The sequence below is a fragment of the Tupaia chinensis genome, unplaced genomic scaffold (genome assembly GCF_000334495.1).
Source record: "Tupaia chinensis unplaced genomic scaffold, TupChi_1.0 Scaffold000119_2, whole genome shotgun sequence".
NCBI lineage: Eukaryota > Metazoa > Chordata > Mammalia > Scandentia > Tupaiidae > Tupaia > Tupaia belangeri.
Window position 1 is genome coordinate 2,868,983 of NW_006159586.1, and position 25,867 is coordinate 2,894,849.

At 51.3% G+C, this 25,867-nt stretch overlaps 1 protein-coding gene across 1 annotated transcript in view; it reads right to left on the reverse strand.

Annotated features, from left to right (window-relative positions):
- SMAD7 (SMAD family member 7) overlaps positions 1–25,867 on the reverse strand; it is a 33,187-nt gene that overhangs the window by 6,826 nt on the left and 494 nt on the right. Inside the window, 3 exon segments of the mRNA XM_027770269.1 lie at positions 18,064–18,138; positions 24,242–24,295; positions 25,564–25,867. The exon segment at positions 25,564–25,867 is cut by the window's right edge and continues 139 nt beyond it. Coding sequence (XP_027626070.1) covers positions 18,064–18,138; positions 24,242–24,295; positions 25,564–25,867 — 433 coding nt within the window.

Below are 25,867 nucleotides of genomic sequence, written 5' to 3' on the forward strand. Positions count from 1 at the left end.
TCCAACATGTGATGCGCATGTGCGCCCCCCACTCGATGGCTGAGGGAAGAAGTCGGGGAGGAAGGGGGCTTGGGCAGAAACACTGCCCCACACAGGCCTCTGCTGATCAGGGGCAACCACAGGGCAGACTTGCAGACACAGAGGCTTCCTTCCACCGGGCAGCCCTGGAATGCAAACATCACCCCACCCCGCCTGCCCTCCTGCCCTCCCTCCCTCCGCAGGTCCAGGGTCCTGCTACCTCAGGGCCCAGCGCCACCAGCGTTGCCTCATCCTGTCCTTTCCTTCACATCAGACATCTCAAAGGCTAACAGCATCGTCGCCTGCTCCCCACTCTTTCAGGATACTGGCTGTTCTGAAATCAGTCAAATTACTTTAGGGACAAGGAATGCAACAAGAGGGGACCCAGTGCCAAAACAACTGATCTGTCCTTACTCCAAATGATTGCTATTAACAAGGGTCCTCATTGATCTCTTGTTTTCAAGAAGCAAATGGGCAAAAAAATAAAGAAAACATGTAAAACTCGCAGAGCTGTTTGGGCTTGATCTGGGTTCCGGGGTCAACCCCAATCTGCCATACTGCCCATCCCTTCTAGAACACGGACATATCCCAAGGCTGTCAGACTCCTAAGGCAGACAGACCACAGGGGTTTAGAGCAAGTCATCCATCTGGGTTGAAACAAACTGGAGCCGCTTCAAGGTAACCTCAGTTACTCAGAAAAATGCGAGGCCCTAACCATCACCACCCATGCGCCTTCACAAAATGGGTCAGAAGGCATTCTGGCTGGTGGAAGGCTGAGCTGAGAAAGGCTAAGGATTTCTGCCAGGCTCTGAAACATCTCTACTGGGGTGCTGTGCAGCAGGTGTCACAGGGTCTCCTTTAAAAGCCAGGTATTCGCTCCAGTTCCTGGACCTACTAGCTGAGTCCCCACCCCTCGGAGAGTCCCAATAACTGCTCAACACTCCCCCACCCATCCCATCAAAGAGGTGAGCTGACCAACTATGGAGTCAGGCACCTCCTTCAAAAGCTACCTCCCGGGAACCAGCAGTTAGCGTAATGGCTATGTCGCTGGACTCCCACGTAGTTGACCGCGGTTCGTGTCCCGGACCCGGTGGCTTAAAACTCACGCCGGGCGCATGTGCGTGTGTGCCCAAGATCCCGAGAGGAGAATGGAGGAGAAGGGATTGCGGCGTGACCATCCCCCCTGGGGGGTGATTTCTCGCTTTCTGTCTCTATGTCTCTCTCTGTCTGGCGAGCGCACGCGCCCTACAGTGAAAATCTCTCCAAAAAAAAAAAAAAAGAAAAAGAAAAAGAAAAAGAAAAAAGCTACCTCCCATGTCGCTTGGATGGATACCTTAAACTAATCCTTTAAAGGGGGTCTCCCAGTGCCAGCCTCATAAGGTTGGTGTGATAATTTGATACAGTGTGATGGGGCGAAGCCCTGGCTCCTGCTAAGTCTTCCACACATTCTGGTCTCATCTCTTAGGACAGTATCTTTGCTCAAGTTCTCCACCTTCTTGAAAAATGCCAGCCAGTCTTCCCCTGTGCCCCGCCAGCCATCGACTGGGTGGGAGCACAGTTTTGGGTGGATGCCTGCACTGAGTAAGCGCATACTGCACCCAGGCCCAGTCCAGTCTGAGGTTGCATGCTATCACCATCCTGCCTTGAAAAGGGGACGATAAGGCATAACTCACTTGCCAAAGAACAGAGCTCAGAATCAAGCCCAGACTATTGCTTGATACTGGCTGTGGAAGGGCAGCCCATCTCAGGCCATTAATCCCACCTGTCCCCAATGCTCCTATCCAAATGCTCACAGGAAAACAGTTTCGAACACACTTTGGAAATGCCATGCCTAATTTTGGAGCTGAGTGTGGGGTCTGGCTCCCTTGCACCAACAAGCAGGGAGTGAAATGGCTTCTTTGCCAGCAAGCTGCTGTGAGCTTGGCCCTCTTGGAGTCTCAGAGCTTAACCTGCCCATAAGTAATATGGAGGAGGGAATCAGCAGTTAACGTAATGGCTATGTCGCTGGACTCCCACGTAGTCGACTGCGGTTCGCGTCCCGGACCCGGTGGCTTAAAACTCACGCCGGGCGCGTGTGCGTGTGTGCCCAAGATCCCAGAGGAGAATGGAGGAGAAGGGATTGCGGCGTGACCATCCCCCCGGGGGGTGATTTCTCGCTTTCTGTCTCTCTGTCTCTGTCTGGCGAGCGCACGCGCCCTATAGCAAAAACCTCTCAAAAAAAAAAAAAAGTAATATGGAGGAGACTGGGTACAACTGTGCCACCACCCCAGGCTGGAGGGTCTCTGACTGCACTCTGTGATTCAGAGTTGAGTATACCCTGACCACAATTACACAGCACTGATTCCATCCATTTTCACTACTTTCCAGGAAGTAGGAAAATCACCTTGAGGAGCAGCGCACATTTTTACATTGAATTTGCAACAATAAAACACAACAAAATAGGGCCAGCAGGTGGCATGAAAAGAGCTGGATCCCACACGGCCAGTTCCAGTTCCGTGGTTCAGGTCTCAGACCCAGAGGCTTGAAAATCATCCTGGGTGTGTTGTGTATGCGTGCCTAAAATCCTAAGAGGAGACTAGAGGACAAGGGATTATGGTGTAGCCATCTCCCCGAGGGGAGTGACCTCTCATGGATTTCCCCCTCTCTCTCGTGCCTCCCTCTAGCAAGTACACACATCTTATAGCAAAAATGTCAAACAAACAAAAACACAAAATAAACTTAAAAGGGAAAGGATGTTTGAGTCAGGTTTTGCTATATATCCATCTCTAAGTCAGTTCTCTTTTTGTATTCGTAGGAATTATAAACTTGAGCTCTTACTCTGTCTTATCAACCATTGCCCTCCACCTCTCCCCAGAGGGGCTCTTTGTCACCAACATCCAGGGGCTCTTTGTCATCAACATCCACTCAGGCTAAGCAGTTCTGTGCCCATCACCACCCTCCTGCAAAGTCTCCCAAGCTTACACACTTGGCAGGTCCTCCTGGTCTGGAAGGCTGATTAGTGACTATGCCATTATGAAAAAATTATGATGAATAACAATTACAAGAGCTAAAATATACTCCTCTGCTCCCCCAAACCACTCCTACCCTTTACCTCCCCAAAGCCCTTCAAATATTAAGTCTGCAGCCCCCAGCCCAGGGGTCCTTCCCAGGAGCAGTATTTTGCCTTCAGAGAATATAATTGAGGGTAGCACCGACTGGGCAGGGGAGGGAAGCCGCACAAATCAAAAGCTCCTGTCTGTCTCGCCAGTCAGGCTGACCGGCTTCCTGTGCCCCAGCGTTCAGTCATGCAAATTATAGCGTGTACCCTGCAGCCACTGCCGGCTGAGGCCAGCTCTGCCCAGGCTCCAAGAGAGGCCTCAGAGGAAGGGTGGGGCCTCCCAAGCCAGCCAACTCCATTCATAATATTTACAGTATATGGGCTTCTCTGGCTGTTGTTTAGTGTGCATCCAGCCTATTTCTCAAGTTTCAGTTTCAAGGTTCTTCCCTTCCACCATGCACCAACCACGTTCCCGCTGTCACCTGCAAGACAACTTTGCAGCTCTGCAAAAAAGGGTTCACATTTCTGCACTCAGGGAGCCCCCAGATCCACACAGCATGATCTGCTCACCTGCATTCCCTCTGGTGTGACTCTGGCCACACCCACAAGAGGTGGAACAACCATGAAACAAGTCCACCTGTGTCTGAGAAAGATATCCGGGTCAAATCTCTGAGCTCACTCACCCTTCTGTCACCCTGAGAGTCAGGAGAGGTCCCAGACTCCATGTCTGGAGTCTCAACTGTGGGCCAGCACTGAATGCTGATCAACATACACACACACAGCACCTCACAAAAGAATCTTCTCAAATACCAAAATCCCTGTTTTTATTTATTGACCATCTGTGTGTATGGGGGCTACACACTGAAGCTCGACAAAAATCCTAACACAAACATAAGCATAAGAAGCCAATCTTCTGAAAGGACACAATTCCAGAGGTCCAATTTTGCCTGGTTTTGCAGCTCTGGGGGCGCCGTGAATGCAGGAAACTGGGCTGCTTTCTCTGAGGGCCTCAGTTTAATAAAGCCCCAGGCTCCAATGACCCCCAGACCCTGAAAGGTAGGACAGGGCCCAAGAGTAGGCCCTCCCCCTCTCCCAGGCCCCTCCCCCCAACACAACTCCAAATCAACTCCAGTTTTTCTAGAGGGTAGGAAAACTGTCCCAAGATGTGGAAAAATACAGTGAGAAACAAAACTCCTTTTCATCCCTCCCTCCCCCGGCTCTGCTTGTTCCATAACAATTATGAAAACTGTTGGATGGATGGCATTTTGAACATTTACTGCATTCTGGCCAATAAATTCCAACGCAGGATCTGATGGAAAAGTCTCTCACTCTCCCCCTCTCTCTCTCCAACAAGCTGCTCCCTCCCAAACTCCCTCCCAGCCCTCATTCCTTTTTTCTTTACAACTCAATCCCAGGGCCTGGCCAGGCCAGGGCTGCACTGTACTTACAGGGGGAAAAAAAAAAATAGTACGACAGCCTGGAGACAGTGAGCAGACTGGAAAAGTTAATCATTACTTCTGTCTGCCTCCGTAATCTAATCTCTCCAGCTCGGACACACTCACTGTTCAGCCACCCTGGCCCTTTCACCCCCAAAGCACCGGGGACCTCCTCCTGAGCATCACAGCTCCCCATCCCCCACTGCGGGCCCTCCCTCCCATCCCCAACATGCAGTTAGGAGGCCAAGGAACTGAAAGAGGAATGAAAGAGGAATGCCCCCCCCCCCGCCAGGCAGCCATCACATGGCCCTGGAGCCCAACATACATGGCCGGCTGTTCTAGGCTATGTGCCTCCGATCTCAGATTAATTCTGGGTCTTACCAGAGGCCCCAGTTTGGCCAGTATCACTGCAGCATCTCCCTCCCCCATAAGGGGGCATTCCTCCCCAACACCACAGGGACAAACTCAGTCCCCTTCCTTATTCTGTCACTCTCTCTGCCCCAGAGTTCATTCTCAAGCCCACCCCAAATCAGGTAGGGCTTCTGATCCCATGTGATCAGTCTGTGCAACTCACAAGTGAGACGGCCCTGCAAGATGGCTGTACCTCCAAACGTTAGTCAGTGACCATGTGATCAGCCATGTCATACACCCAGAAGACCCAAAAGCGGGGACTCTGTCAGACATTTGCACACTCACATTTCTAGCAGCATTCTTCACAAAAGGGAAAAGATGGGGGCAAACCATGGATGGGTGAATGGGTCGACAAAACATGGACTCTACATACAATGGAGTATTATGATATTACCCAGCCGTAAGGAAAGAGATTCAGACACATGCTACGCCACGGATGGACCTTCAACACACCTAAGTGACGCAAACCAGCACAAAAGGACAAATCCACTTATATGAGAGTCCTTAGAGTGATCAAATTTGGAAGTAGAAAGGAAAATGGCAGATGCCAGAGATGGGAGAGGGGAGATGGGGTAGGGGAGATGAGTTCTTGTTTAATGGGTAGAGTTTCGGTTTGGAAAGATGAAAAGATTCTAAAGATGGGGTGATGGTGATGATAGCACCTTAATATAAAGTATTAAAGCCATAGAATTATACACTTAAAACTATTAATGTGGCCGGGGCCAGCAGGTGGTGTGGTGTTAGGGCACTGGACTCCCACATGGTTGATCATGGTTCAAGTTCTGGACCTGGTGCCTTGCTTTCTCACGTTCCCTCTCTCCTTCTCTCTGGTCATATTAGTAAACAATAAGTAAATAAAATTAAATAATTAAAAAAAAATTAATGTGGCTAGTTTTCTATTATGTATATTTTACAATTAAAAGTAAGAAAACCTCCAACTCTCCTAATGCTCTCCTGGGACTCCCCATAAAACCTCCCTCATGAGGTTAGGGTTTCTGAACTGGGGAATCCAGCATGGGCAAGCTTCAGGAATGCAATAGGCCCCCAGGAGACTCATGCAAATGAGAATGTGTATATGCATTTTTTCTGGGGAAAGCGTCCCTAGCTCTCACTCACACTTAGAAGAATCTGCCAAGTCCAAAAAACAAAACATTTGGAGAGATTTTTGCTATGGGGCGCATGCACTCACCAGACAGACAAGAGAGATAGAAAGCAAGAAATCAACCCCCGGGGAGATGGCCATGCCACAATTCCTACTCTTCCATTCTCCTCTTGGGATCTTGGGCACACATGTACAGGCACCCAGCATGAGTTTCAAGTCACCAGGTCCAGGATTCAAACTATGTGGGAGTCCAGTGTAAGCGCTACACCATCTGCTGGTCCCAAAACAATCTTTTTACTTTAGAATGGAAAAGGCTATTAGTTATACCTCCACCCTCAACAATCGGGATCAATTTCCACCCCTCCCCAAATATAAGAACCAAGACACAGATCACAGGATGTCACGATAGCTCAGGGACCACATCCCACTCCTGATTTTGCAGATGAGAAAACTGAGGCCAGAACACAGAAACAGCTCCTAAAGACCATGCAGCCATCGTGTAGCTGAAGCCCTTTGCCCTCAGCCCAAGAGAGCAGGCCAGCAAGCCTCCAAACAGAAATCTGGAGGACACTTCCCTCCACTTCAGTTCTCTCCAAAACACCCCCTCCCTCCAGGAGGCCATTCTGTGAACACTGAGGTGGGGAGGCTTTGAATTTTTGCAGACCCCACCCTCCTTCCCAGAGAAGTGCCTCCCCTGCGGGGGTTGGGGTGGTTCACCAAGACCCACTGAGCTGTAGATAGGGCCCGTCTATTTTGAGGAACTGTGCCATGCACTCAGATCACAGTAAGAAGTCAGCTTCTAACCCTTCCCTCTTGGTTACTGAGGGGGAGGGGCGGTGCTGGCTAAGGGGCTGCTTGCTGGGGCTCAGGTCCCCAAGCACTTTCTGGGCTGGGCAGCTCTGGACAAGCTGTACTCGGCCTAGGGGGAGGTACTTCCCACTTCATTAGGTGACTGGAAGCAGGGACACAGGACAATCGTTTCACCTCTGGGTGGCTTTGGCTTCACAATGAGCCACCCAGACAATGCAGACAAGCAAGTCTACTGTCTGCTGTCGGTACAGTCATATCTTGGCGTCGTATTGTTTTTGTTCCCGTTGAGCGAAGGTCCCAGATCAAAAAAGGAAAAAAGAGTGATACAGAAATTAACACACACTGAGCCACCAACAGCCGCTGGCCTGGTTATCGGAGCTGTCTTCTCGCCAAAAGACTTAAATTCCTAGCTTTGCAAGATGAAATTGGAGTTGGGACCAGGTCTTCCCTTTCTGTCCCAGATCAAAGCCCAAGCCAAGCCACCTCTCTCAGCCTTTTTTTCCCCAGTGGGGCTCCACAGAGGAGCAACAAGAGTAATTAAATTAGTGAACTCCACGGAGGAGCTGGAAGTCCTGGCTGGCCCCAGGGGAACAGACAGGATAAGATGAGCAAAAAAGCGGAGACACCTTGGAGACACCTTGGTAACTATATATGATGACATCATGCGACCCGAGCCCCAGGCCAGCCAAAGTCCCACTGGGTTTGGGACTGGGACATAGAAATGGGCTTGACCTTCAATTTTAAAATTCAAAAGCAAAAGTTGCAAATCCTCCCCCTCGAGGGTCATCATGAGACCAAGCCCACAGGAGTGACAAAGGGAGTCAAACCCAGGCTTTGAAAACGTCCAAGGACCAGCAGGCAGCATAGCAGTTAAGGTGCTGAACTCCCACATGGCCGACCACAGGGGCTGACCATGGGTCGAGTCCTGGACCCCGGCTTGACGGCCGACCATGGGGGCCGACCATGGGTCGAGTCCTGGACCCCGGCTTGAAACTCAAGCCAGGCACGTTTGCATGCCCAAAACCCCGAGAGGGGGATGGAGAAGAAGGGACTGCAGCATGGCCATCCCCTCTGGGGAGGGAGATGGCTTCTCTTTTTTTCTCTGAGTGCACAGGACCTATAGCAAAAAAAAAAAAAAAAAAAAACTCTTTTAAAAAAGAAAGAGAGAAAAAGAAAGAGAAAGAAAAAGAAAAAAAAAGGAGGAAGAAAAAAGAAAGGAAGGAAGGGCGGAGGGGGGAGAGAAAGAAAGCAAGCAAGAAAAAAAAAAAAATCCCACCTTCTTTCTGGTTGTCCAGACACTGAATCCTGTCTTTCCAGATTTTCTCCCCATCCCCTGGTTGTGGTCCTGGTCCCTAAGTTGGTCAGCTCTGCAGCCCCAGGTAGTACTAAGGTCTGGAGGATGGATTATAACCCTGATCCCTGCTGTTACCACTGTTATCTTACCATCAACAATGAGAAGGGGGGGAGGGGGAGCTGCACCCAGAATGGGGAGAGATCTGTTTATACACAAGCTTTGCTTTATCTCCCTCTCAAAGGACCACAGAACCAAAGCAGAGGTACAGGCTGATTGCCAAAGCGCTGCTCACCCCTAGGAGTCCACCCCTCTCCCTCTACAGAGTCACACCTCACCCCAAGGTCAGGCTCCAAGGAGGGGCCAGGCTCCTTCTGTCCTGTAGAATTAGCTGTCTGAGAAGCGGCCCATGCCTGGCTCCAAATGGACACAACTCCTGTCCAAAAGCCTCCGCTCATCCACTCAAAACCACCTTGACACAAGTCATTCTGTCTGCTCTAAATTCTTTTTTTAAGCAAGATTTTTGCTTTGGGCATGTGTGCTCGCCAGAGAGACAGAGAGTCAAAGAGACAGAAAGTGAGAAATCCCTCCCCCGTGACACACAGGATGGATGGCCATACTATAATCGCTTCTCTTCCATTCTCCTTTTGGGATTTTGGGCACGCGCACATGTGCACACACGCGCCCGTGCACGCCTGGCATGAGTTTTAAGCCACAGGGACTCAAACCACAGTCAACTACATGGGAGTCCAGCAACATAACCATTACACTATCCACTGGTCCCAAATTCTTGTTTAGGTTTTTATTTCTTTCTTCCATGAGCAAAAGAGATGAGAGAGACAGCAGCCCCAACAGAGTCCTAATGCCACGATCCATCCCCAGCTTCAGCACCCCTAGATCATGGGTATGTGCACACACACATACACACCTCAAGGAGGTCTCTGGATGTGAACCCAGAACTTTCCCAAGTGGGTCAGCTTCACAGTACCATCCAGCCCTTGCTCGCCTTAATTCTATCAAGTCCAGAAGTCCCATTGCATAAAGCCTGGCACATAGCAGGTGCTCAGTCCACACGTGCTGTGGGACACACTGAACCATGAGAAACACTAGAGCCCCCCAGAGCAGCTGGCCCGTGTAGCTTCACACGTGGCAGAGAGGTAGAATGGCCCCCCCCCCTTGGAGGGAGGAGTGCCTTCCAAGCAAAGGTCAGCTAGCAAGCCGCCCCCCGCCCTCAACTTCCTACAGAGATGGGAAGAGAGGCCCTGTCCCTGCAAGGTTATTGCCCAGGCAGCTGTGGTAAATACCACCGCTGAGAGGTGTTTCCCAGGCAGGCGCCGGCCCGGCCACCTCTGTGGGCACACCACCTGCCCACGGCATTCTGCTTTGGCGCCCTGCTCTGTTTGGACAAGTTACCCTCACCAAGTGTTCAACAATGCTTTTACACACCCCAGGGCTCTTGTTGTGTTATGAAAACAAAACAAAGCATGCTAAGAAGAGCTGGGAGGCGGGGTGACGGAGTGAGGAGAGCGGGCCAGCCCCACAGTCTCTTTCTTTCTGTCTCCATCTGATCCTTGGTGCTGCAGGTCAGGGCACCGTCCAGTGTCCCGTGTCCTGAGAAGGATGTCATCGCTGAAGAGGGGCCTGAGACACCCAGAGATAGATGGGTACAAGATATACCACTGTGGGCGGGGGCAATGCTTCTTTCAGGGGGACACTTCTGGGCAACCGGAAGCCGGATTACCCTTCCCACAGGCATAGGACCTCTCTAAGTCCATTTCCTCTCCACTCCTCACTAGCACCCTAAAAGCAGTCTTGGGAAACCTAAGGAACCCCTGAGGGAAAGGGGTAGGGCTCTACGGCTTGAAAACAAAGGCAGCCCTAAACCCCGAGCTGCCAGCTGCCAGCTGCCAGGCCCTTCCTTGAGGAAGGCAAGAGCGGGGTGAAAAGGCTAAGGGCATGAGGACATTCCTACCTACCATGCACCAAAAAAAAAAAAAAAAAAAAAAAAAACTTTTTTTTTTTCCCTGCAAGTTAAAACTGAGCTAATGACATTGGGTGGGGCTCACTGCTGAGGACTGCACGGCCAAACCAAAATGAGCCGCCAGCCAAGAGCTGCTCGGCCTCACCATTTGGGGAAGGAAGCTGAAAAAGTCATGAAAGATTCTTTAGTAAAGCGGGAAATAAGGCTGCAGTTAACGTTTCAACTGAAGGTGACCCTTCTGGTAAAATATTTTTTTAAATAATAAAAATAACATAAAGTTCTCAAACAGCCTCTTTCTTAAAGAAAATGGCCTAAAAGTTCTCGTGGGAGTGGAAGGGAAGAAGGGGGAGAAATAAAAAGGGGGGGGGGCGTTAAAAAACAAAACAAAACAAAAAAACAGGACTAGCTAGCTGCCTCTTGGCCACTACCTTTCATGCACCACTTTTTTCTGGAGTTCTTCTGACAAAAACGAATGATGCAATTTCCTGTCTTGTTTGAAAAAAAATAGTCCCTGCTGACTTACAAGGTGAAAGTTATCACTATTTTAAATAACCATCTCAAAACTCCTTTCCATACCTATCGCCAATGTCCCTGCCTTACAATATAAATACATCATTTTCTTTTTAAGTTTTTAAGTTTTTGCTATAGAGTGCATGCTCTTGCCAGAGAGAGAGAGAGAGAGAGAGATCATCCCCCCCGGGGGGAGGGGCACACTGCAATCCTTTCTCCTCCAGTCTCTTCACAACCTTGGGCATGCACACAAATGCACCCAGCGCAACTCTAGACCTTCGGGTCCAGGACTTGAACCATGTAGTTGGCCACATGGGAGCTAGCGCCCGAACCTCTGCGCCACCTACTGGCCCCCATAGATACTATTAATTTCAACAGCTTTAGGAGTGCATAATCCAAAGCCTGGTTTCCTCCATGACACGTGCTGATTGTACCATGGCGATTTCCACAGAAACTGGACTAGGCGCTCAGATCCAAGGTGACCCCACAAGGAGCAACAGAAGGGCCTGGGGGGTGGCTGAGCCCCCCAAACCAAACAAGTCAATGTGTTTAGGTAGCGTGGCGGCGATCAAGCGAATGTCGCTTTCTTGGTGTGTTAGCCACTAAATTGAGAACTGTGTCTCAGCAGTTAATAATATCTTCTTGCTGAAAATAGCCCGGAGAGGAAGCCGCTGTGTGACAGTAGGCAGGCAGCCAGGCCTGGGCTGGCCATTCAACACCGAGAGATGGTAGGGCCAGGGGTGACCTCCCAGTGGCCGCGCTTACAGTATCCTCTCACAAGGCTCCCGCAAAGGGAGGGCGCCCGGGCCAGTCACCGGCCTCTTCAGCAGCCCACGGCGAGGACGTCACATGGACTGGGGGCTCCAGTGGCCCAGGTAGGTTCTGAATGACCCGACTTTGGGAGCTAGCCTTCGCACAGCCCTGGCTCTATTGCTGGGCCGGGCAGGCCAGGGGGACACAGCACTTGGGGCAGGGAGAGCGGGAACAAGTGTACTCACTTCCCCCTGCAAAAATGGCAGGCTCGGAAAATGCATCAGAGGAAACTTTCCTGCCTCTCATTTCTGCAACCCCAGTGGAAAAGGCAAGGTCGAGAGCAACACAGAGACGGCCAGCTCGTTAGGTAAAACACCGTCAGACAGACACAGCCCCAACAGTCCCAGCCTGGGTCCCCACCCCCAGGAGACCTCAGGGGAGCTATGCAAACGAGCACCTACCCACCCCCAGCAGCCCCATGGGCAGGGGGTCTAAGATGTCTCTGCACACTCTTTATCAATGATCCAAATGCCTGCATGTGTTGCAAAGCTACCACGGGCACTGTATCTGGTAGTAACTGTGGCAACACACACGTAGCAGAAGGCACACCATCGGGGAGACTCGAGTACATTCACAGAACTGTGTGACCATCACACCACTATCTGGTCCCAGAACATTGGGTCATCCCAAAGGAAACCCCATCCCACAGTCACTTTTTTTAATAGATTATTTTGCCTTAGGGCACATGCACTCGCCAGAGAGAGAAACAGACATCCAGAGGGAAAGTGAGAAATCATCCCCCTCCCCAGGAGGGATGGCCACCCCGCAATCCCTTCTCCTCTATTCTCCTCCTGGGATCTTGGACACACGCATGTGCCCAGCATGAGGGTTTGAACCACGGTTGGCCATGTGGGAGCCCAGCGACAAAACTGCTACGCCATCTGCTGGCCTCCTACATGTCACTTTTATAATGTCAAACAACAAACACACACACACACACACACACACACACACACACACACAGAGCAGAGCAAAAACAGAGGAAGGTCCATAGGAAATCATCCTTCTCTCTCAAGCATTTCTCCGATCAAGCAAAAAAATCTTTGAGAAGTGGCTCATTCCCAAGGGGATGCTAATATGGAAGCAAGTCTAGGAACCGGCATCCTACACCTTTTCTTCCTCCAGGTTAAGACACCAGCTTTTGCTCTGGGCTCAAGGTCTACAGTGAAGTGAACACGGTGGCCTGGCCACCACAGTACTGCAAGGAGCAACATGATGGGACAGGAGCAGCAGTAACAAAGAAGACAAGGAAGCCTAACTTGCGCATGAACCCTTTCATATGTATTTCCTCCCTTTTCCCTGCCCACTGGCTCTGAGCTTGCACAGCAGCCCCGCAGGTTTACAAGTCCACCCAGCTCCAGCCAGGTTCTGCTAGAAAAGGCCCGAGTGCAGGATGGCAGGTGGGGGATATAGTATGCTAGACTGGAGTCACCCAGAGCCTGGCCTGAGCCTGGCCCCCTCCCTCTTCACTAGCTGGCTGGCCCTGGGCCCTAAGTCCTGAGCCCTGGGCCCCAATCAGCCTTGGTGACAGGATGCATAAGGCCACAGCCCATCTAGTCAGGCTGGCAGAGCAGCCTGAGACTTTAAATGCTGTCACCCTGCATTTAACCCCTGCTTGCCTGCCTCCTTCCTTCCCAGACAAAAGGGTTTATCAATGAGTCCTTCTCCAGGGGAGGGCATGACATCAGGCACTGCAGAAGAGGCCAGAAAACAGCCTGGGCTGCTCCATGACTGGTCTTCACCAGGTATGGGTGTGTGCACAGGTGCGTCCGCCCCAGCCCTGAGTCATTAAGCTGGCTGGCATTTAGCAAGATGCAGGCTGTGTCCCTTGAGATCCAGGCTGTCTTTTCTCACAGTGACCTGAGGCAGGGGTCAAGAGGCCAGTAAGTAAGAAGCGCACTCAAGGTCACGTGTGCTGGTCCCTCTGACCCCTAAAACGTCTATGCTCGTGGGCACTTGGAAAAAAAGATCAGCTCAGCAATGAGCTCAATCCTGCTTGCCATCCCTGCCCTACAACAGCACTAGCGATCCCAGGGAACCCCTAAGCTGCCTGTTTCAAGGCAGGAGGAGATATTACAAAGAGCCACAAGCTGAGCCAGCAGGTGACTTGGTGGTTGAGGTGCTGCATCTCCCACGGCCAACTTCGCTGTTTGATTCCCAGACCTGGTGGCTTGGGAAACACACCAAGTAAGTGTGTGTGCCTGCTCAGAGTCCCAATAGGAGAATGGAGGAGAAAGGGCTGTGATGTGGCCAACCCCGGGGGAGTGATTTCTCATTTTCCCTCTCTGTGTCTCTCTCTGGCAAGTGCACACACCCTACAGCCAAAACTAGAGGGAAAAAAGACAGCAACAGACACCCTGGACCAGACTCCCAGTTCCCTATCACAATTCCAAGCTAGACAATAAATAATTGTTCACATATAGCTGGACAACGTTTCTTCAAATGGATGGAGCAATCTTTTCTAAGCTACTTGGTGTGGGCCCAAGTCTCCCGTGGCCTGAGCCTGGCCGCATTTTCAGATTATGTAGGTATTTAAGGCTGTCTTCTGAGGTTAAGGCACCAGCAGGGATCATGGGGAGGAGAGAGAAACATACTCAGAGTGGATGCTGCCTCAAGGAAGCCCATCTCCCACACCTGGGAACTAGAAATCACACATAAATCTGAAGACCTTAGAAAGGATTGGGACCAGCAGTTGGTGTAATGGCTATGTTGCTGGACTCCCATGCAGTCCACCAAGGTTCGAGTCCCGGACCCCATGGCTTAAAGTCACGCCAGGAGCATGTGCGTGCGTGCCCAAGATCTCAAGAGGAGAATGGAGGAGAAGGGATTGTGGTGTGGCCATTCCCCCTGGGGTGGGGGGGATTTCTAGCTTTCTGTCTGTCTCTGGCAAGCGCATGCGTCCTATAGCAAGAACCTCTCCAAAAACAAAAAACCCCACTTGATCAAAAGAAAGGACTTGGCCACCATTAGACTGAAGGGACAGTGTCCCTCCAATAAGCACGCATGCATAGCTGAGATGGGATTCCTTCAGTAGCTGCCCCTCTAAGACACTTCTCCACTGCCTCTTTCCCCTCCTTGAAATCCCTGGAAACACCTTTTCTTTTCCATTTTTTAAAAAAGAGGTTTTTGCCTTAGGGCATGTTTGCTCTCCAGAAAAAGACACACAAAAGAGAAAAGTGAGAAATCACCCTCCAAAGGATGGCCACCCTGCAATCCCTTTTCTTCCACTCCCCCATATTCGGCATGCATGCACATGCGTTCAGTGTGATTTTCAAGCCAGGGAGTTCAGGACTTGAACAGTGGCCGCTCGTGTGGGAGTCCAGCGACACAACCAGTACGCCACCTGCTGCCTCTGTGAGTACCTCTCTTGAAGCTGAACTGACTAAAAGTGGCTGTCTCCCACTCCTGGAGGTCCATTCGGCAGAGGTCTAGTTAGCTCTAGACGCTGATACGAAAGGAGGACGCTCGAGGATGGGAGTACAGCTGAGTGACCTGGAACTCACAAGTGAGATGCTGCTTCTTCGACCCACCCAAACCAGGACAGCACACAGGCGAGATGAAAGCCCTCCAGAAATGAGGTGGAGGCTGCAGAAGGGGCGGCTTGGAGCACATGCTTTTCATTAGCGTGATACAGCGAAAGCTCTGGAAGCAAATCCCTTCCTGCCCTACTACTGAGCTGAACCTAGAAGCTTCCCAGCGATGTCAGACCTCTCCAAGGTGGATCTTCCCGAGCCATGACACATTCTTCTCCCAGCCGCGGCAAGGGTCTGTTCTGGAATTGGATGTCTTTCAAAACATGCCGAGCTGAACTCAGGCTGCCAAATCACAACTCAGAACCAATCCACAAATACCACCCAAGTCCACCTCCTCGTGAAGAAGCTGGCCCTGACGTCAACAGACCCCATGTGAGAAGGACCCCAGCCTATCCCAGAGCCGGCCTGTGGGCAACCGCGTGCTCATGTGTCTATGCACGGGACTGTCTATCTGTGTGTCTGCAGCGCGTGCGCGCGCGCACACACACACACACACACACAAGCTTGCACCAAGCAATCCATCTGTCTCGGAGAGCCGGCTGTCAGAAATGAAAGTACAATCTCCTGGAACCAAGTCCCTGCCTTCTAAAAATGTCCCATTTTTCCCAGACCGAGGAAACTTGCAGGGGTGGGGCGTGCTTTACTTCAAGTCCCCAAGGACTGGGCCTGTCATCCCCCCTGGCCAGAACCAAGCTGCAATGCAGGAATTTCAACCTGGAGCCAGTGGCCCTGCTCCCAGAATCCTGCCCGCCCACTCCTCCTCCTCTAGGGTGCAGGAAAGGGAAGGGCCAGCCTGAGTTACCCCTGCAATTCAGGAGGGGGCAGGCTTTGAGCTCGCCCCTACCCCCACCTCCGAGGCACCACATTTTCACATTCGGCTGTTTTTTCTTTCCCTTCTTCCCTTGCCAAGAGAATCAAGCCCTGGCTCCCGCTGCCGACCTTCCTCCCACCCTAAACTGAGCCCCATTCATTAAGGCCGCTCTCAGCCAGGGCAGGACAGGAAGGAAACAGCACACAGGGCCCGTGAAAGAGACTCAGAGAGGTTATTTCAAGGGGGAGGAGAGAGAAACCTCTTGCGGGCATTTTCATTGCTCCCCACCTTGATGGCCTACACACACCCCCAAACAAAGCAGGCCAACTCCCACCCCCAGTGCCCACTATGCTACTCCCTTCCCCGGCCCAGTCCTGACTTGCTCAGCCACTGCACCCCAAGGACCTCCTTCTCTCCAAGGCAGACACACCCAGGCCACCCCCTATAGAACCATCAACTTCGTGATAAAAGGGGGAAGGGGCTTTCTCCATTTATAAAACCCTCTGCCCAGGACCAGACCTGACCGGACCAGACTGGACCAACGGAACCGAACCAAACCAAACCGGGGCCAATAAAATCGCCTTTGGGGGCCCCACCATTCTCACTACAGAGTCCAGCCCTGGATCTTCTCTAAGACCATCACCTCCCCTCCAGATAGCCCTCAACCAGTGACATCAACCCCTAAAAAGTTTCTACAAAACTCCCCTCACCACACACAGTACATTATTAATACTCTCCCAACGCCCAACAGAGAGACGGAGAGACGGAAGACCTCAAACTTTGAAGCCTTGGGAATTAGTAAATCAAGAGCTAAAATTCAAAACAAATGCTCTTTCATGTGGAGTCCCCCCTTTTCTTCTTTCTGCAGTTTTCTTAAGCCATGCCACCCCTTCAGAGACACGCCACTTCTTTCTATAGCAGCTCCTCATTAATCAAAGTGGCTGCAATTACCTTGGGGGGAGGGGAATTAATGATTATTTTACCCCCAGTCTCTTCCTCCGACTGGAAGAGCTTTAGGGAACAAAAAGTCTACCCTACAGGAGGGCTGCACTGGAGCGAGTGTGGCTCCAGGGGACACGGGGAGGCCCTTGGGCTGGTGTCTCAGCCCAGTGTCGTCATTTCCTCCCCCAGAGGAGACAGACAAGATGTTATCAATAAGACAAACCTTCCGAAAAGCCCCTTTCAAAAGCTACCACTTCCCTTGCTTATTTCATGTGGCTTGGAGGGGCCAGGGCTCCTCCCTGCACACTCGGGGTTTAAAAAATAAAACCATCGAACAACATCCTGAGTGTGTTATTTTGCTTAGATCCTTTCCTCTCCCTGCCCTTCTTTCTTTCAAGAACTCTCTCAGCCTTCGAAAGCAGAAAAGATGCGGTCCGCACAGGGCCACATTGTCTCCCTCCTCAACTGCCAGGGTCCACGCTCACCCTTGTACCAGAAGCCCCCTTCCCTCTCAAGGTCCCTGTTTTTCCTGCTCAATTCTCATTAGAAGAACTGAATAAACACTACCCTGTCTCAGATAACAGTCAGAGTATATACTACACTGAAATAAAAACAAACAAGGGTCTCCCTAAAGACACTGTCAGCTAGCTCAATTCCTGGAGAGTGACAGGGAGAGACAGTTGGGAATGAACTGAGCTGGGGGTCCACACAGAGGCAACAGCTGACCAATTAAGTCAGCGAGGTCACCCCACAAAAGAGGGTGCACGTAAGTTCTACGGCTTCCGTGGGAGCTGCGACATCATGACCCTACACCAATGTCGCAAAGGTGAGAAGTGCCTCCGGTCAGCTTTTTAGGAAATCCAGTGATGGCCCGATGGATGACTGTGGTTCAAATCTCCTGCCCGCCCAGCCTGAAGAACTCTGGGCATGTGCACAAGTGCCCAGGACCTGTTGCACCAGAGGACAAAGGGAAGGAGATCCTCGTGTGATCAGACCCTGTGGAAGGTGCTCCTCTCACTCATTTCTCTCTCTCTCTCTCTCACCCTATTTCCCAGCAGGTGTGCTTGTACATGCTCCATCGTAAATAAATAAACAAATAAATAAATAAAACCGTAAGCAGGAAACTTTGCACACATCATCCCCAGCTGGCTGATTTCCCCAGCCACGGAACAGCCCAGTGTCCTGGGGCATAGAGGACTCCAGGGTGGTGAGCTGCCAGTACGGGAGACTGAGGCACATCCAGTTTAAGGCATAAACAGAATGAATTCTAGACCAGCTGGGGTGGCAGAAGGCTACCCCTACTCCTCCAGTCTCCAGCAATTTCGAGAAATCTTGGAATTGCCAGGAAAATAAGAGAAAGTGTCTTACCTGAAAGCCCCCCAGGGGCCAGATAATTCGTTCCCCCTGTTTCAGCGGAGGAAGGCACAGCATCTGGACAGGCTGCTGTGGATGCAAAAAGAAGAAATAAATTCACAGATAAAGACACCAAGGTTCATCTTTAACACATCCTAAACAGAATTAAAAATAATAATAATAATAAAAAAAGACCACGCATTCCAAAAGGCTGACTCGCCGCCACGATGCCGATTATTAATGGTCTGCTCAGGCTTCTCTGCCCATCATGAGACAGACCACAGCACCCTGTCACCCGTCTGGGCTCCGGGCAGCCAGTTAATCATTAGTCAAGACAGGCTCCATCGCAGACTGGCTGGAATTTCTCCTGCATTACAAGTCCCCCATTGAGGAAAGCAGGTAGTAGTTCCCAAGGTCAAAGGAGGTTCAGGTTGTACTTTCTCAACCCTGGTTGCTCCATTCTCCCCCATCAAGGGCAAAAACCTCCCTGGCCTGGAGCCAGAGGACTCTGCCACTCCCACAGACAAGGGTCTCGCCCTCATCTTTTTCAAGACAGACTTTCCAGTTCTTGAGAACTTTCTCAAGATATGTGTTGGGCTGGCGGGACTTCTTTTTGCTTTTAAACTGAGACAGTGAGGCAGACAGATCTCAAGTAGGACTCAATGAATTCTACTCATGTACACACCTGCGAAACCACCACCGGATGAAGGCAGAGAACATTGTGAGTAAGGCTTCCAGCCGGAGGGCAAATGTTCTACTCCTTCCAGGCTAGTCCAAACCCCCCATGTCTGGAACCGTTCCCGGGCAACCCCAGACCTGCAAGACACTCTGCCCTCTGTTTCTATAAAGCTTTTCTGGCACCCGGCACTCGGGGTTCCCTCTGCTTTCTTTATTGGTCTTTCCCCTTCAGATGCTGTCTGCCCTAACCAGACCACAGCTTCCCTTCAACTTCTCTCTCGCCTTCAGTGTGTAGCACAGTGACTTCAATGTTAATGAAGATAATGACAGTTCCAGCTGAGACAGACTCTACAACCACCCTCCAAGCAATTAAAACAAAAAAATAATGCCCATGAACCCAAGTAACTGGTCCCCCAAAACACAAATACACAGGACCCTGTAAGTTTCTCATGCACCACTACCAATGCCAAACTTCCTAAGGTCCACGCAGAAAGCCAGGCTTGGGGAAGGTGCTCCCTAGCTCCAAATACACAGAAGGGTTCATGCAGACTCCAGGCCTCCTGCCCCAAGCCACTGGGACCATGTCCCTGCCATGTGCATTTCCAGTTTCCAAATGGAACCGCTGGTGCACAGGGACACGTGGCTAAACCAACATGAGCCCACATGAGCCCAGAGACAAGAGGCCCGTGGAAGCCCTCGAGTGGCACAACAGGCACCCCCATTCCTGATAAGGGGAGGGGGACCGAGTCTGGCCTATATACATAACCCCACACCACCCCTGGCCTTCTGCTGTCTGCCTCCTTTAAGTTGTCCCTCTAATCCAAGGTCCCTTCCTCTCCTGCATTCTCCAACATTCTCTCCCAAGCTGGAAAAATAACTTTTCAAGAACCCAACTCTCCTCAATAGGGGAAGGGAGGCGGAGGAGAGGGCGAGGAAGAGAGAAAACACTGTGTGTAATCTCATTTTATCAGGGCAAAGTATAATTCCTAACAGGAATATACAGTTTTACAGGATACACTTAATCAAATGGAAAACAATAGAGGAGGCAGGAAATAGAGCTGCTTGTTAAATGGTGAATACCCTGCACTTTCTAAACGACTTTCATGGCCTTCCCCGTTTTCCAGATAGGCTCCTCAACCCTCTCCTCCACCCACCCCCAAACGGAAGAAGGTCCCACATTAAACACGGTGATGACTTATCCACGGCCACTCCCCCCAGCTTTGGCTGGCAGAAACCCAGGGGCAAGGTGTGTTTCAAAGGAAAAGTCTGGCATCCCGGGGCAGAGCCGAGTCCACATTCAGGGTGTCAGCCTGCCTCAGATCAAAGGTAAGCCAGCTCCACACTGGCAACCACAAGCGTTTTTATGAAATGGTGCGCTGCCCTTCCGCAGTGCCTTTGATCTCAGGAGGGATTTACAAACGTTAATTAGACCTCCCTACCACCTCTGTGAAGTAGCAAAGTATACCTGTTCCACAGGCACCCAGGTAAACTGAGGCGTCATTGACTAGTTCAAGGGGCCACCCAGTGAGCTGGGCTCTACCCAAGAATCCAGCTCCAATCCCAGGGCTCTCCCTCTGGCTCTCCCACCCCGGACAGAACACCTCCATGGCCCAACCCTCCACCCTGGAGGTGGCCAGGGTGAAATGGTACTTGGCACCAGGACTAGCCTCAAGCCAGTGCCTGGCTTGTGAAGGTCAAAGGGGCCAGGTCTCCAACCCTCACTACAAAAAAGCTCTACAATGGGAGATCACCAGGTCTCATCTTCTGCCTGCACCTCTTGCTCCCTGAAGTTCAGGCTGGTACAGGGTCTAGGCCATTCATTCCTGGCTCTCATCCAACTCTAATATTACCAAGCACCCAAGTGCTAGGTTCTGTGGGAAGAAACAGCTAACTCCCTTCTCCCAGCAGCTCCAAAATTTATTGAAAAACCTAGCATGGGGGGAACCAGCAGTTAGTGTAATGGCTATGTCGCTGGACTCCCACGTAGTCGACCGAGGTTCGTGTCCCGGACCCGGTGGCTTAAAACTCGCGCTGGGCGTGTGTGCGTGCGTGCCCAAGATCCCGAGAGGAGAATGGAGGAGAAGGGATTGTGGCGTGACCATCCCCCCTGGGGGGTGATTTCTCGCTTTCTGTCTCTATGTCTCTCTCTGTCTGGCGAGCGCACGCGCCCTACAGTGAAAATCTCTCCAAAAAAAAAAAAAAAAACTAGCATGGGGAGCAACAAAGGAATGAACTCCTGAGAAGTGGCAGAGGGGAGGGTGCTGCAATCTCACCAAGCTTCCTGACCAAGGAGAGCTCCCTCACCAAGGCCCGTGTCTCAGGGAGCCATGTCTTAGCTACTCAGTTCTGAGCTGTGTAAGTGTGGTCAGAGACAGGGAAAGGCCCCACCACCACCACCACACCAAGTGTCCCAGCTCTACCCCAGGTACTTTGCACACCCTAGCACTACAGAATAATGCTGCACTGCACGGGAATCCGATATCACCATGACCATGACCGTAGAAGGAATGAATGAACCAATAAGCAAAGGCAGGGCCAGATCTCAGTCAAAATGCCCAACTTTCTATTTAGGTTCTGAAGGTTGGATTCACCCATGGGCTCTGGCAACCTAGGGCTCCCAGCTGAAGCATGAAGAGCTCACCCAGCAGCCCCCAACCCCACCCCAGCCATTCTTCAAACCTTTCAGACCATCAGATACAGAGGATGTGGGGAGCAGAGCCCACACAGTTATCCCTCTAGTGTCGCCAACTCCATACCAGAGATCTCATTTCAAAGGACAAACTTCAGTCCTTGTGGAATTGGAAGGGGTCCTTTCTCCTTTCCTTTCTTTTTTTTAAGAGAGATTTTTGCTATAGAGCACGTGTGCTCTCCAGAGAGAGAGAGAAATAAAAAGTGAGAAATCACCCCCCTGGAGTGGGTGGGGGGTGGGGATGACCACACTACAATCCCTTTTCCTCCATTCTCCTCTTGGGATTTTGACCACATGAGCCTGGCATTAATTCAAAGTCCGGGTCCAGGACTCAGACCACGGTCGACTAATTGGGAGTCCAGCGACATAACCATTAGACCTTCTGCTGGTCCTGGAAGGGGTCGTTTCTGACCTCAGATACCCACAAGTCACAGCCACCTTGCCCCTAGGTTCCTTCCATCAACCCTGCTGGTCTGGGACCACTCGGCCTCCAGGTGCACTCGTCCAGGCCCTCTCAGGGGCTGCAGGGGAGCAGCTTACCCAACAGCAAAATGGAGCCCACACCTTTTAGCCCTCAAGTTGCTCCAAAGGCTGCGGGGGTACCAGGTCCCCAGCAATCTTTCCATCACTTCTTCCCATGCTGAGGACTTCAGAGAAGGGATTCCCTCAGCTGTGCGATTGGTTAAGATGTTAACAGTCATCCATTATAAAAACCAACCTTGTGTCTGTTCACCAAGTAACCCAAGACCAACAACTCAGCCAAGGGCTTAGAAACTTCAAAATGAAAGCTCTCCCGTACAAGGTGGAGAAGCACCTGAGGCAGCCTCCTTTTGGTCTGCCTGACCTCAAGGACTCTAGCCACAGCCGCCAGCAAAACCAGTTGCAGACTGTCCCAGGACCCTCCGGCCAAGAATCTGGCTGCCCTCCAATGCGTCAGGACAATTCTTTCCATGGGGGCTACATCTGGGACCACTCCCACGTTCTTACACAATGAAGCCTTTCTCTCTCTCTCTCTCTCTCTCCCTCTCTTTTTGTCGTAAACAAAACGTTCTGGGTGAGTAACCAGCTGTTTGGGTTTCCGATTGGCAGGTTAATCACTTCCTATTGGCTGATCTGGAGAACTTTTCTCCCCCTTGGAAATGGCACATTCCTGTCTTTGTGGCTTCTCTGTTTACACACATTTTGCTACCTAATGTCAACACTTGCTAATGAATAAATATATCACTCCATTTGCCGAAAATGAGGGCCAGGTCTGGCAGAACCCTGCTTAAAGACCACGAACAGACTTAGTACAGTGTCTCTGCAGAAGAACCATGAGAGCATGGCCCGTCTTTTCTACAGTTTTTGGAGATTTCTGGGAACAATTTACCCCTGGTAACTCTTCTCTCTGGGGCCAAGGTAACTCTTCTCTCTTTCTCTCAAGGAAAACCTCCACATTGAAAGAATATGGAAGGAAAAACTAAAATAGGGTAGAGGTGGCCCTTGGAGAACTAACTTCGTGAAAGTATTTTCGATTCTTTAAGCCAAAAACCCAGGCAAGTTACGTTCTTTGGGAAACCAGCTTGGTAGTTCCAGTGACCATTTGTTACAAATACAGAGAGCTGGTTATCTCCTCATTAATGACCATTTATCTGGTGTTTTGTAAATCGAAAGCAAAATATCACATGCTTTGCAGGCCACTTATTAGGCACCAGGCAAGCAGGAACGCCTTCCCAACTAGAGTGAGCTGGTGGAGTCCCAGGAGGGCTGGCTGGGAGCATGGGCTTCGGTTACACGTTCATTAAAGTATTTAATTTATGACAACGCCCCAGCAAAACTTTTAATTAGTGGGGGGGAAAGGCCCGACAGCCAAAACTCATGAGGCGGAAGGACTTGCAGAATTCTAGGAGCTAAACGGTGCCCAACCCTTCACTTTTCCTTCTCCCAGAACCTTGGCAAAATAAAAATGGCACAAGTATTACATTTTCTTCAGGCACAAAAACCAAAATTACAATCTGTACTTTCAGCAAATGAATCTCTAACTCTAAGAAGGGACCTCCAGAAACAAGGCCTTGTCCCTGCTGTCATCCCCAAATCCGTTTTGCCCACCCTGTCCTCTGCCACTGTTAGCCCCACAGAGGGGCCAGTCAGAAGCTGAATACAGACAACTGCACCAGTGCTGGTGCCAGTCTCAAATGGGCTTCAGCCTTGGCCCCATGCCACACCATGACAAAATGACAGGGAGGCAGAGCTAGCCTAGAAACTTTTATGGCCCCTACCAAGAATTCTAAGAAAAGCCCAGGGGAGGGCTGGCTAACAGGGGACTGGGGCAGGGATATCCTACTCCCTGTGATTGTCATCTATGCTTCTTAAATGTAACAGTAGCTCACTCCAAACAAAAGCCTTGTCTGCACCTTCTTGAATTGTCTCCCTTTCCATCTAACCATCCCTTTCATTCTTCCGAATGATTTCTCTGGCACTCACAAAGTCTTGACATTTTCCCATTAACCTCTCTTATGTAGCTCCCAAGATACTTCTTGGGCGATTAAAGTGTCCACATGTTAAAGCTGAGCAACTTCATTCAAATATATAAATACAAATATATGAAAAAGAAACAAAACGCAAAGTACATCAAAGAACCTCTTTCTTTAAAAAAAAAGAAAGAAAGAAAGAAATCCAGCCACAACAGAAAAACTCGCCAAACTTCCAATAAGGGAAACCTATAACCAACCTGGACCACCACCCAACACCTACCCAGGGCCATTGCCTAAGACAGAAAAACCCAGGTTCTAGAAGCTCCGGGTCTAACAGAAGATTTTAAGGGTATTTTTAAAATCATCTACTCACCAGTTGGTTTGAGAAAATCCATCGGGTATCTGGAGTAAGGAGGAGGGGGAGACTCTGGAATTAAAAAAGTAAGAGAAAATAAAGGCCGAGCCATGAGAAAGAGAGATAGAAACTTACGATAACAGAGGCATTCTTGTAGCCCAACTGTTTGTCTTAGCTGTGGGGGTTGGAGGCAGGGCCGCGAGGCGGTGATTGCCTTGATATTTAGCTGTCAGATAAACAAAAGAGGCCGCCTGGCGCCAGCCTCGGCGCTCCGCTCCTCCACGTCTGCGGCCGCTGCCGCCTAGCTCGGTGGGCCCGGCTGGAAACCACCGCTCCGCGCCGCTCGACCCCGCCGAACCCTTAACAGTTCAGAGCGGGGGGCGACCATGCCCCCCTTCCGGTATCCGAAATCCAGACCACGCTCTCCCGCCCCCCAGGGGTGCAATTCACCTACGTCCCCGCCGCTCTCCTTCCCCAGCCCACCCAGGAGGCGCGCCCGAGTGTGCTGGTGAACTTGGGGGATCTGTGGGAGCCCGGGGTGCACCTCCAACCTCGTGCACATACACCTAGAAGTGGGTAGGCATTGAGGAAGCTGGTAGGATAAATGGGAAGGAGGCTCTGGGTCTCAGCCGAGAAGCCCAGGCCCCAACAGCACAGTAAGAGGTAGCAACATCACCATTCTGTAGGCAAGCTAAGCCTTGCTGTGCAGGGGGTAAAGGAAAAAGCTGCGGATACCCAACTCCTCCCGGCTGCTAGTTCCTTTTCTCCCTGGGGCTGGCAGAGTCGCGAGTAGATAGATACCCAGTTCGACCTCCCATCCTAACCCACTTTGCCCCAGAACTCCAAAGCTGCGCAGCCAGGGCAGTTTCTCGGCCCCTTGTGTCCGACGTGACTCTCTATTTACTGAAGGAGCGGAGACTTTCCAGCTGGGATAGCTCGCTTCTCTTCTAGCCTTCCTTGGCGGGCTTGGCCCGAATCCAACTCGGCCACACACCTCAACGCCTTTCCGGGCACAAGGGAGGCGTGACCCCCACGTCTCTCTGCACTCCCTTGCAGATCCGAAAATAAAGGCGTCTAATTTTTAACCGCATGTCTGTGCAGTGTGCCCTTGAACAGTGTCCATACGACCCCCCCTTTCGGGCCGACAGAGGAGAAAAACCTGGAAGGGAACCCCCAGGTAATGCCCTTCTGGATCCTCGAGTTTCCCTTCATCCCCTCTCTATTTTTGCACCCCAAGTCTCCTCTCAAGAGGGGAGAGGGGATGTCCACTCCCCCCCTGGGGCGGTGGCAGCTCTCGCGCTACTGGCGGAGGGAAAGGTGGGCACAGAACAACTCCTTACCTAGTTCGCAGAGTCGGCTAAGGTGATGGGGGTTGCAGCACACCAGCTCGGGGTTGATCTTCCCGTAAGATTCACAGCAACACAGCCTCTTGACTTCCGAGGAATGCCTGAGATCCGGCCACCTGAACACTTTGCACAGCAGGAGGGGAAGCGAGTAGGACGAGGGCAACTGCGCGGGCTGCGCGCTGGCGGGCGCCCCCGGGCCCAGTCTGCAGTCCAGGCGGCCGGGCAGCAGGAGGCACGCGGTGCGCGTACCGCCGCGGGACTCCACGGCCTGGGGCAGCAGGTCACGACGGCGGTGCCT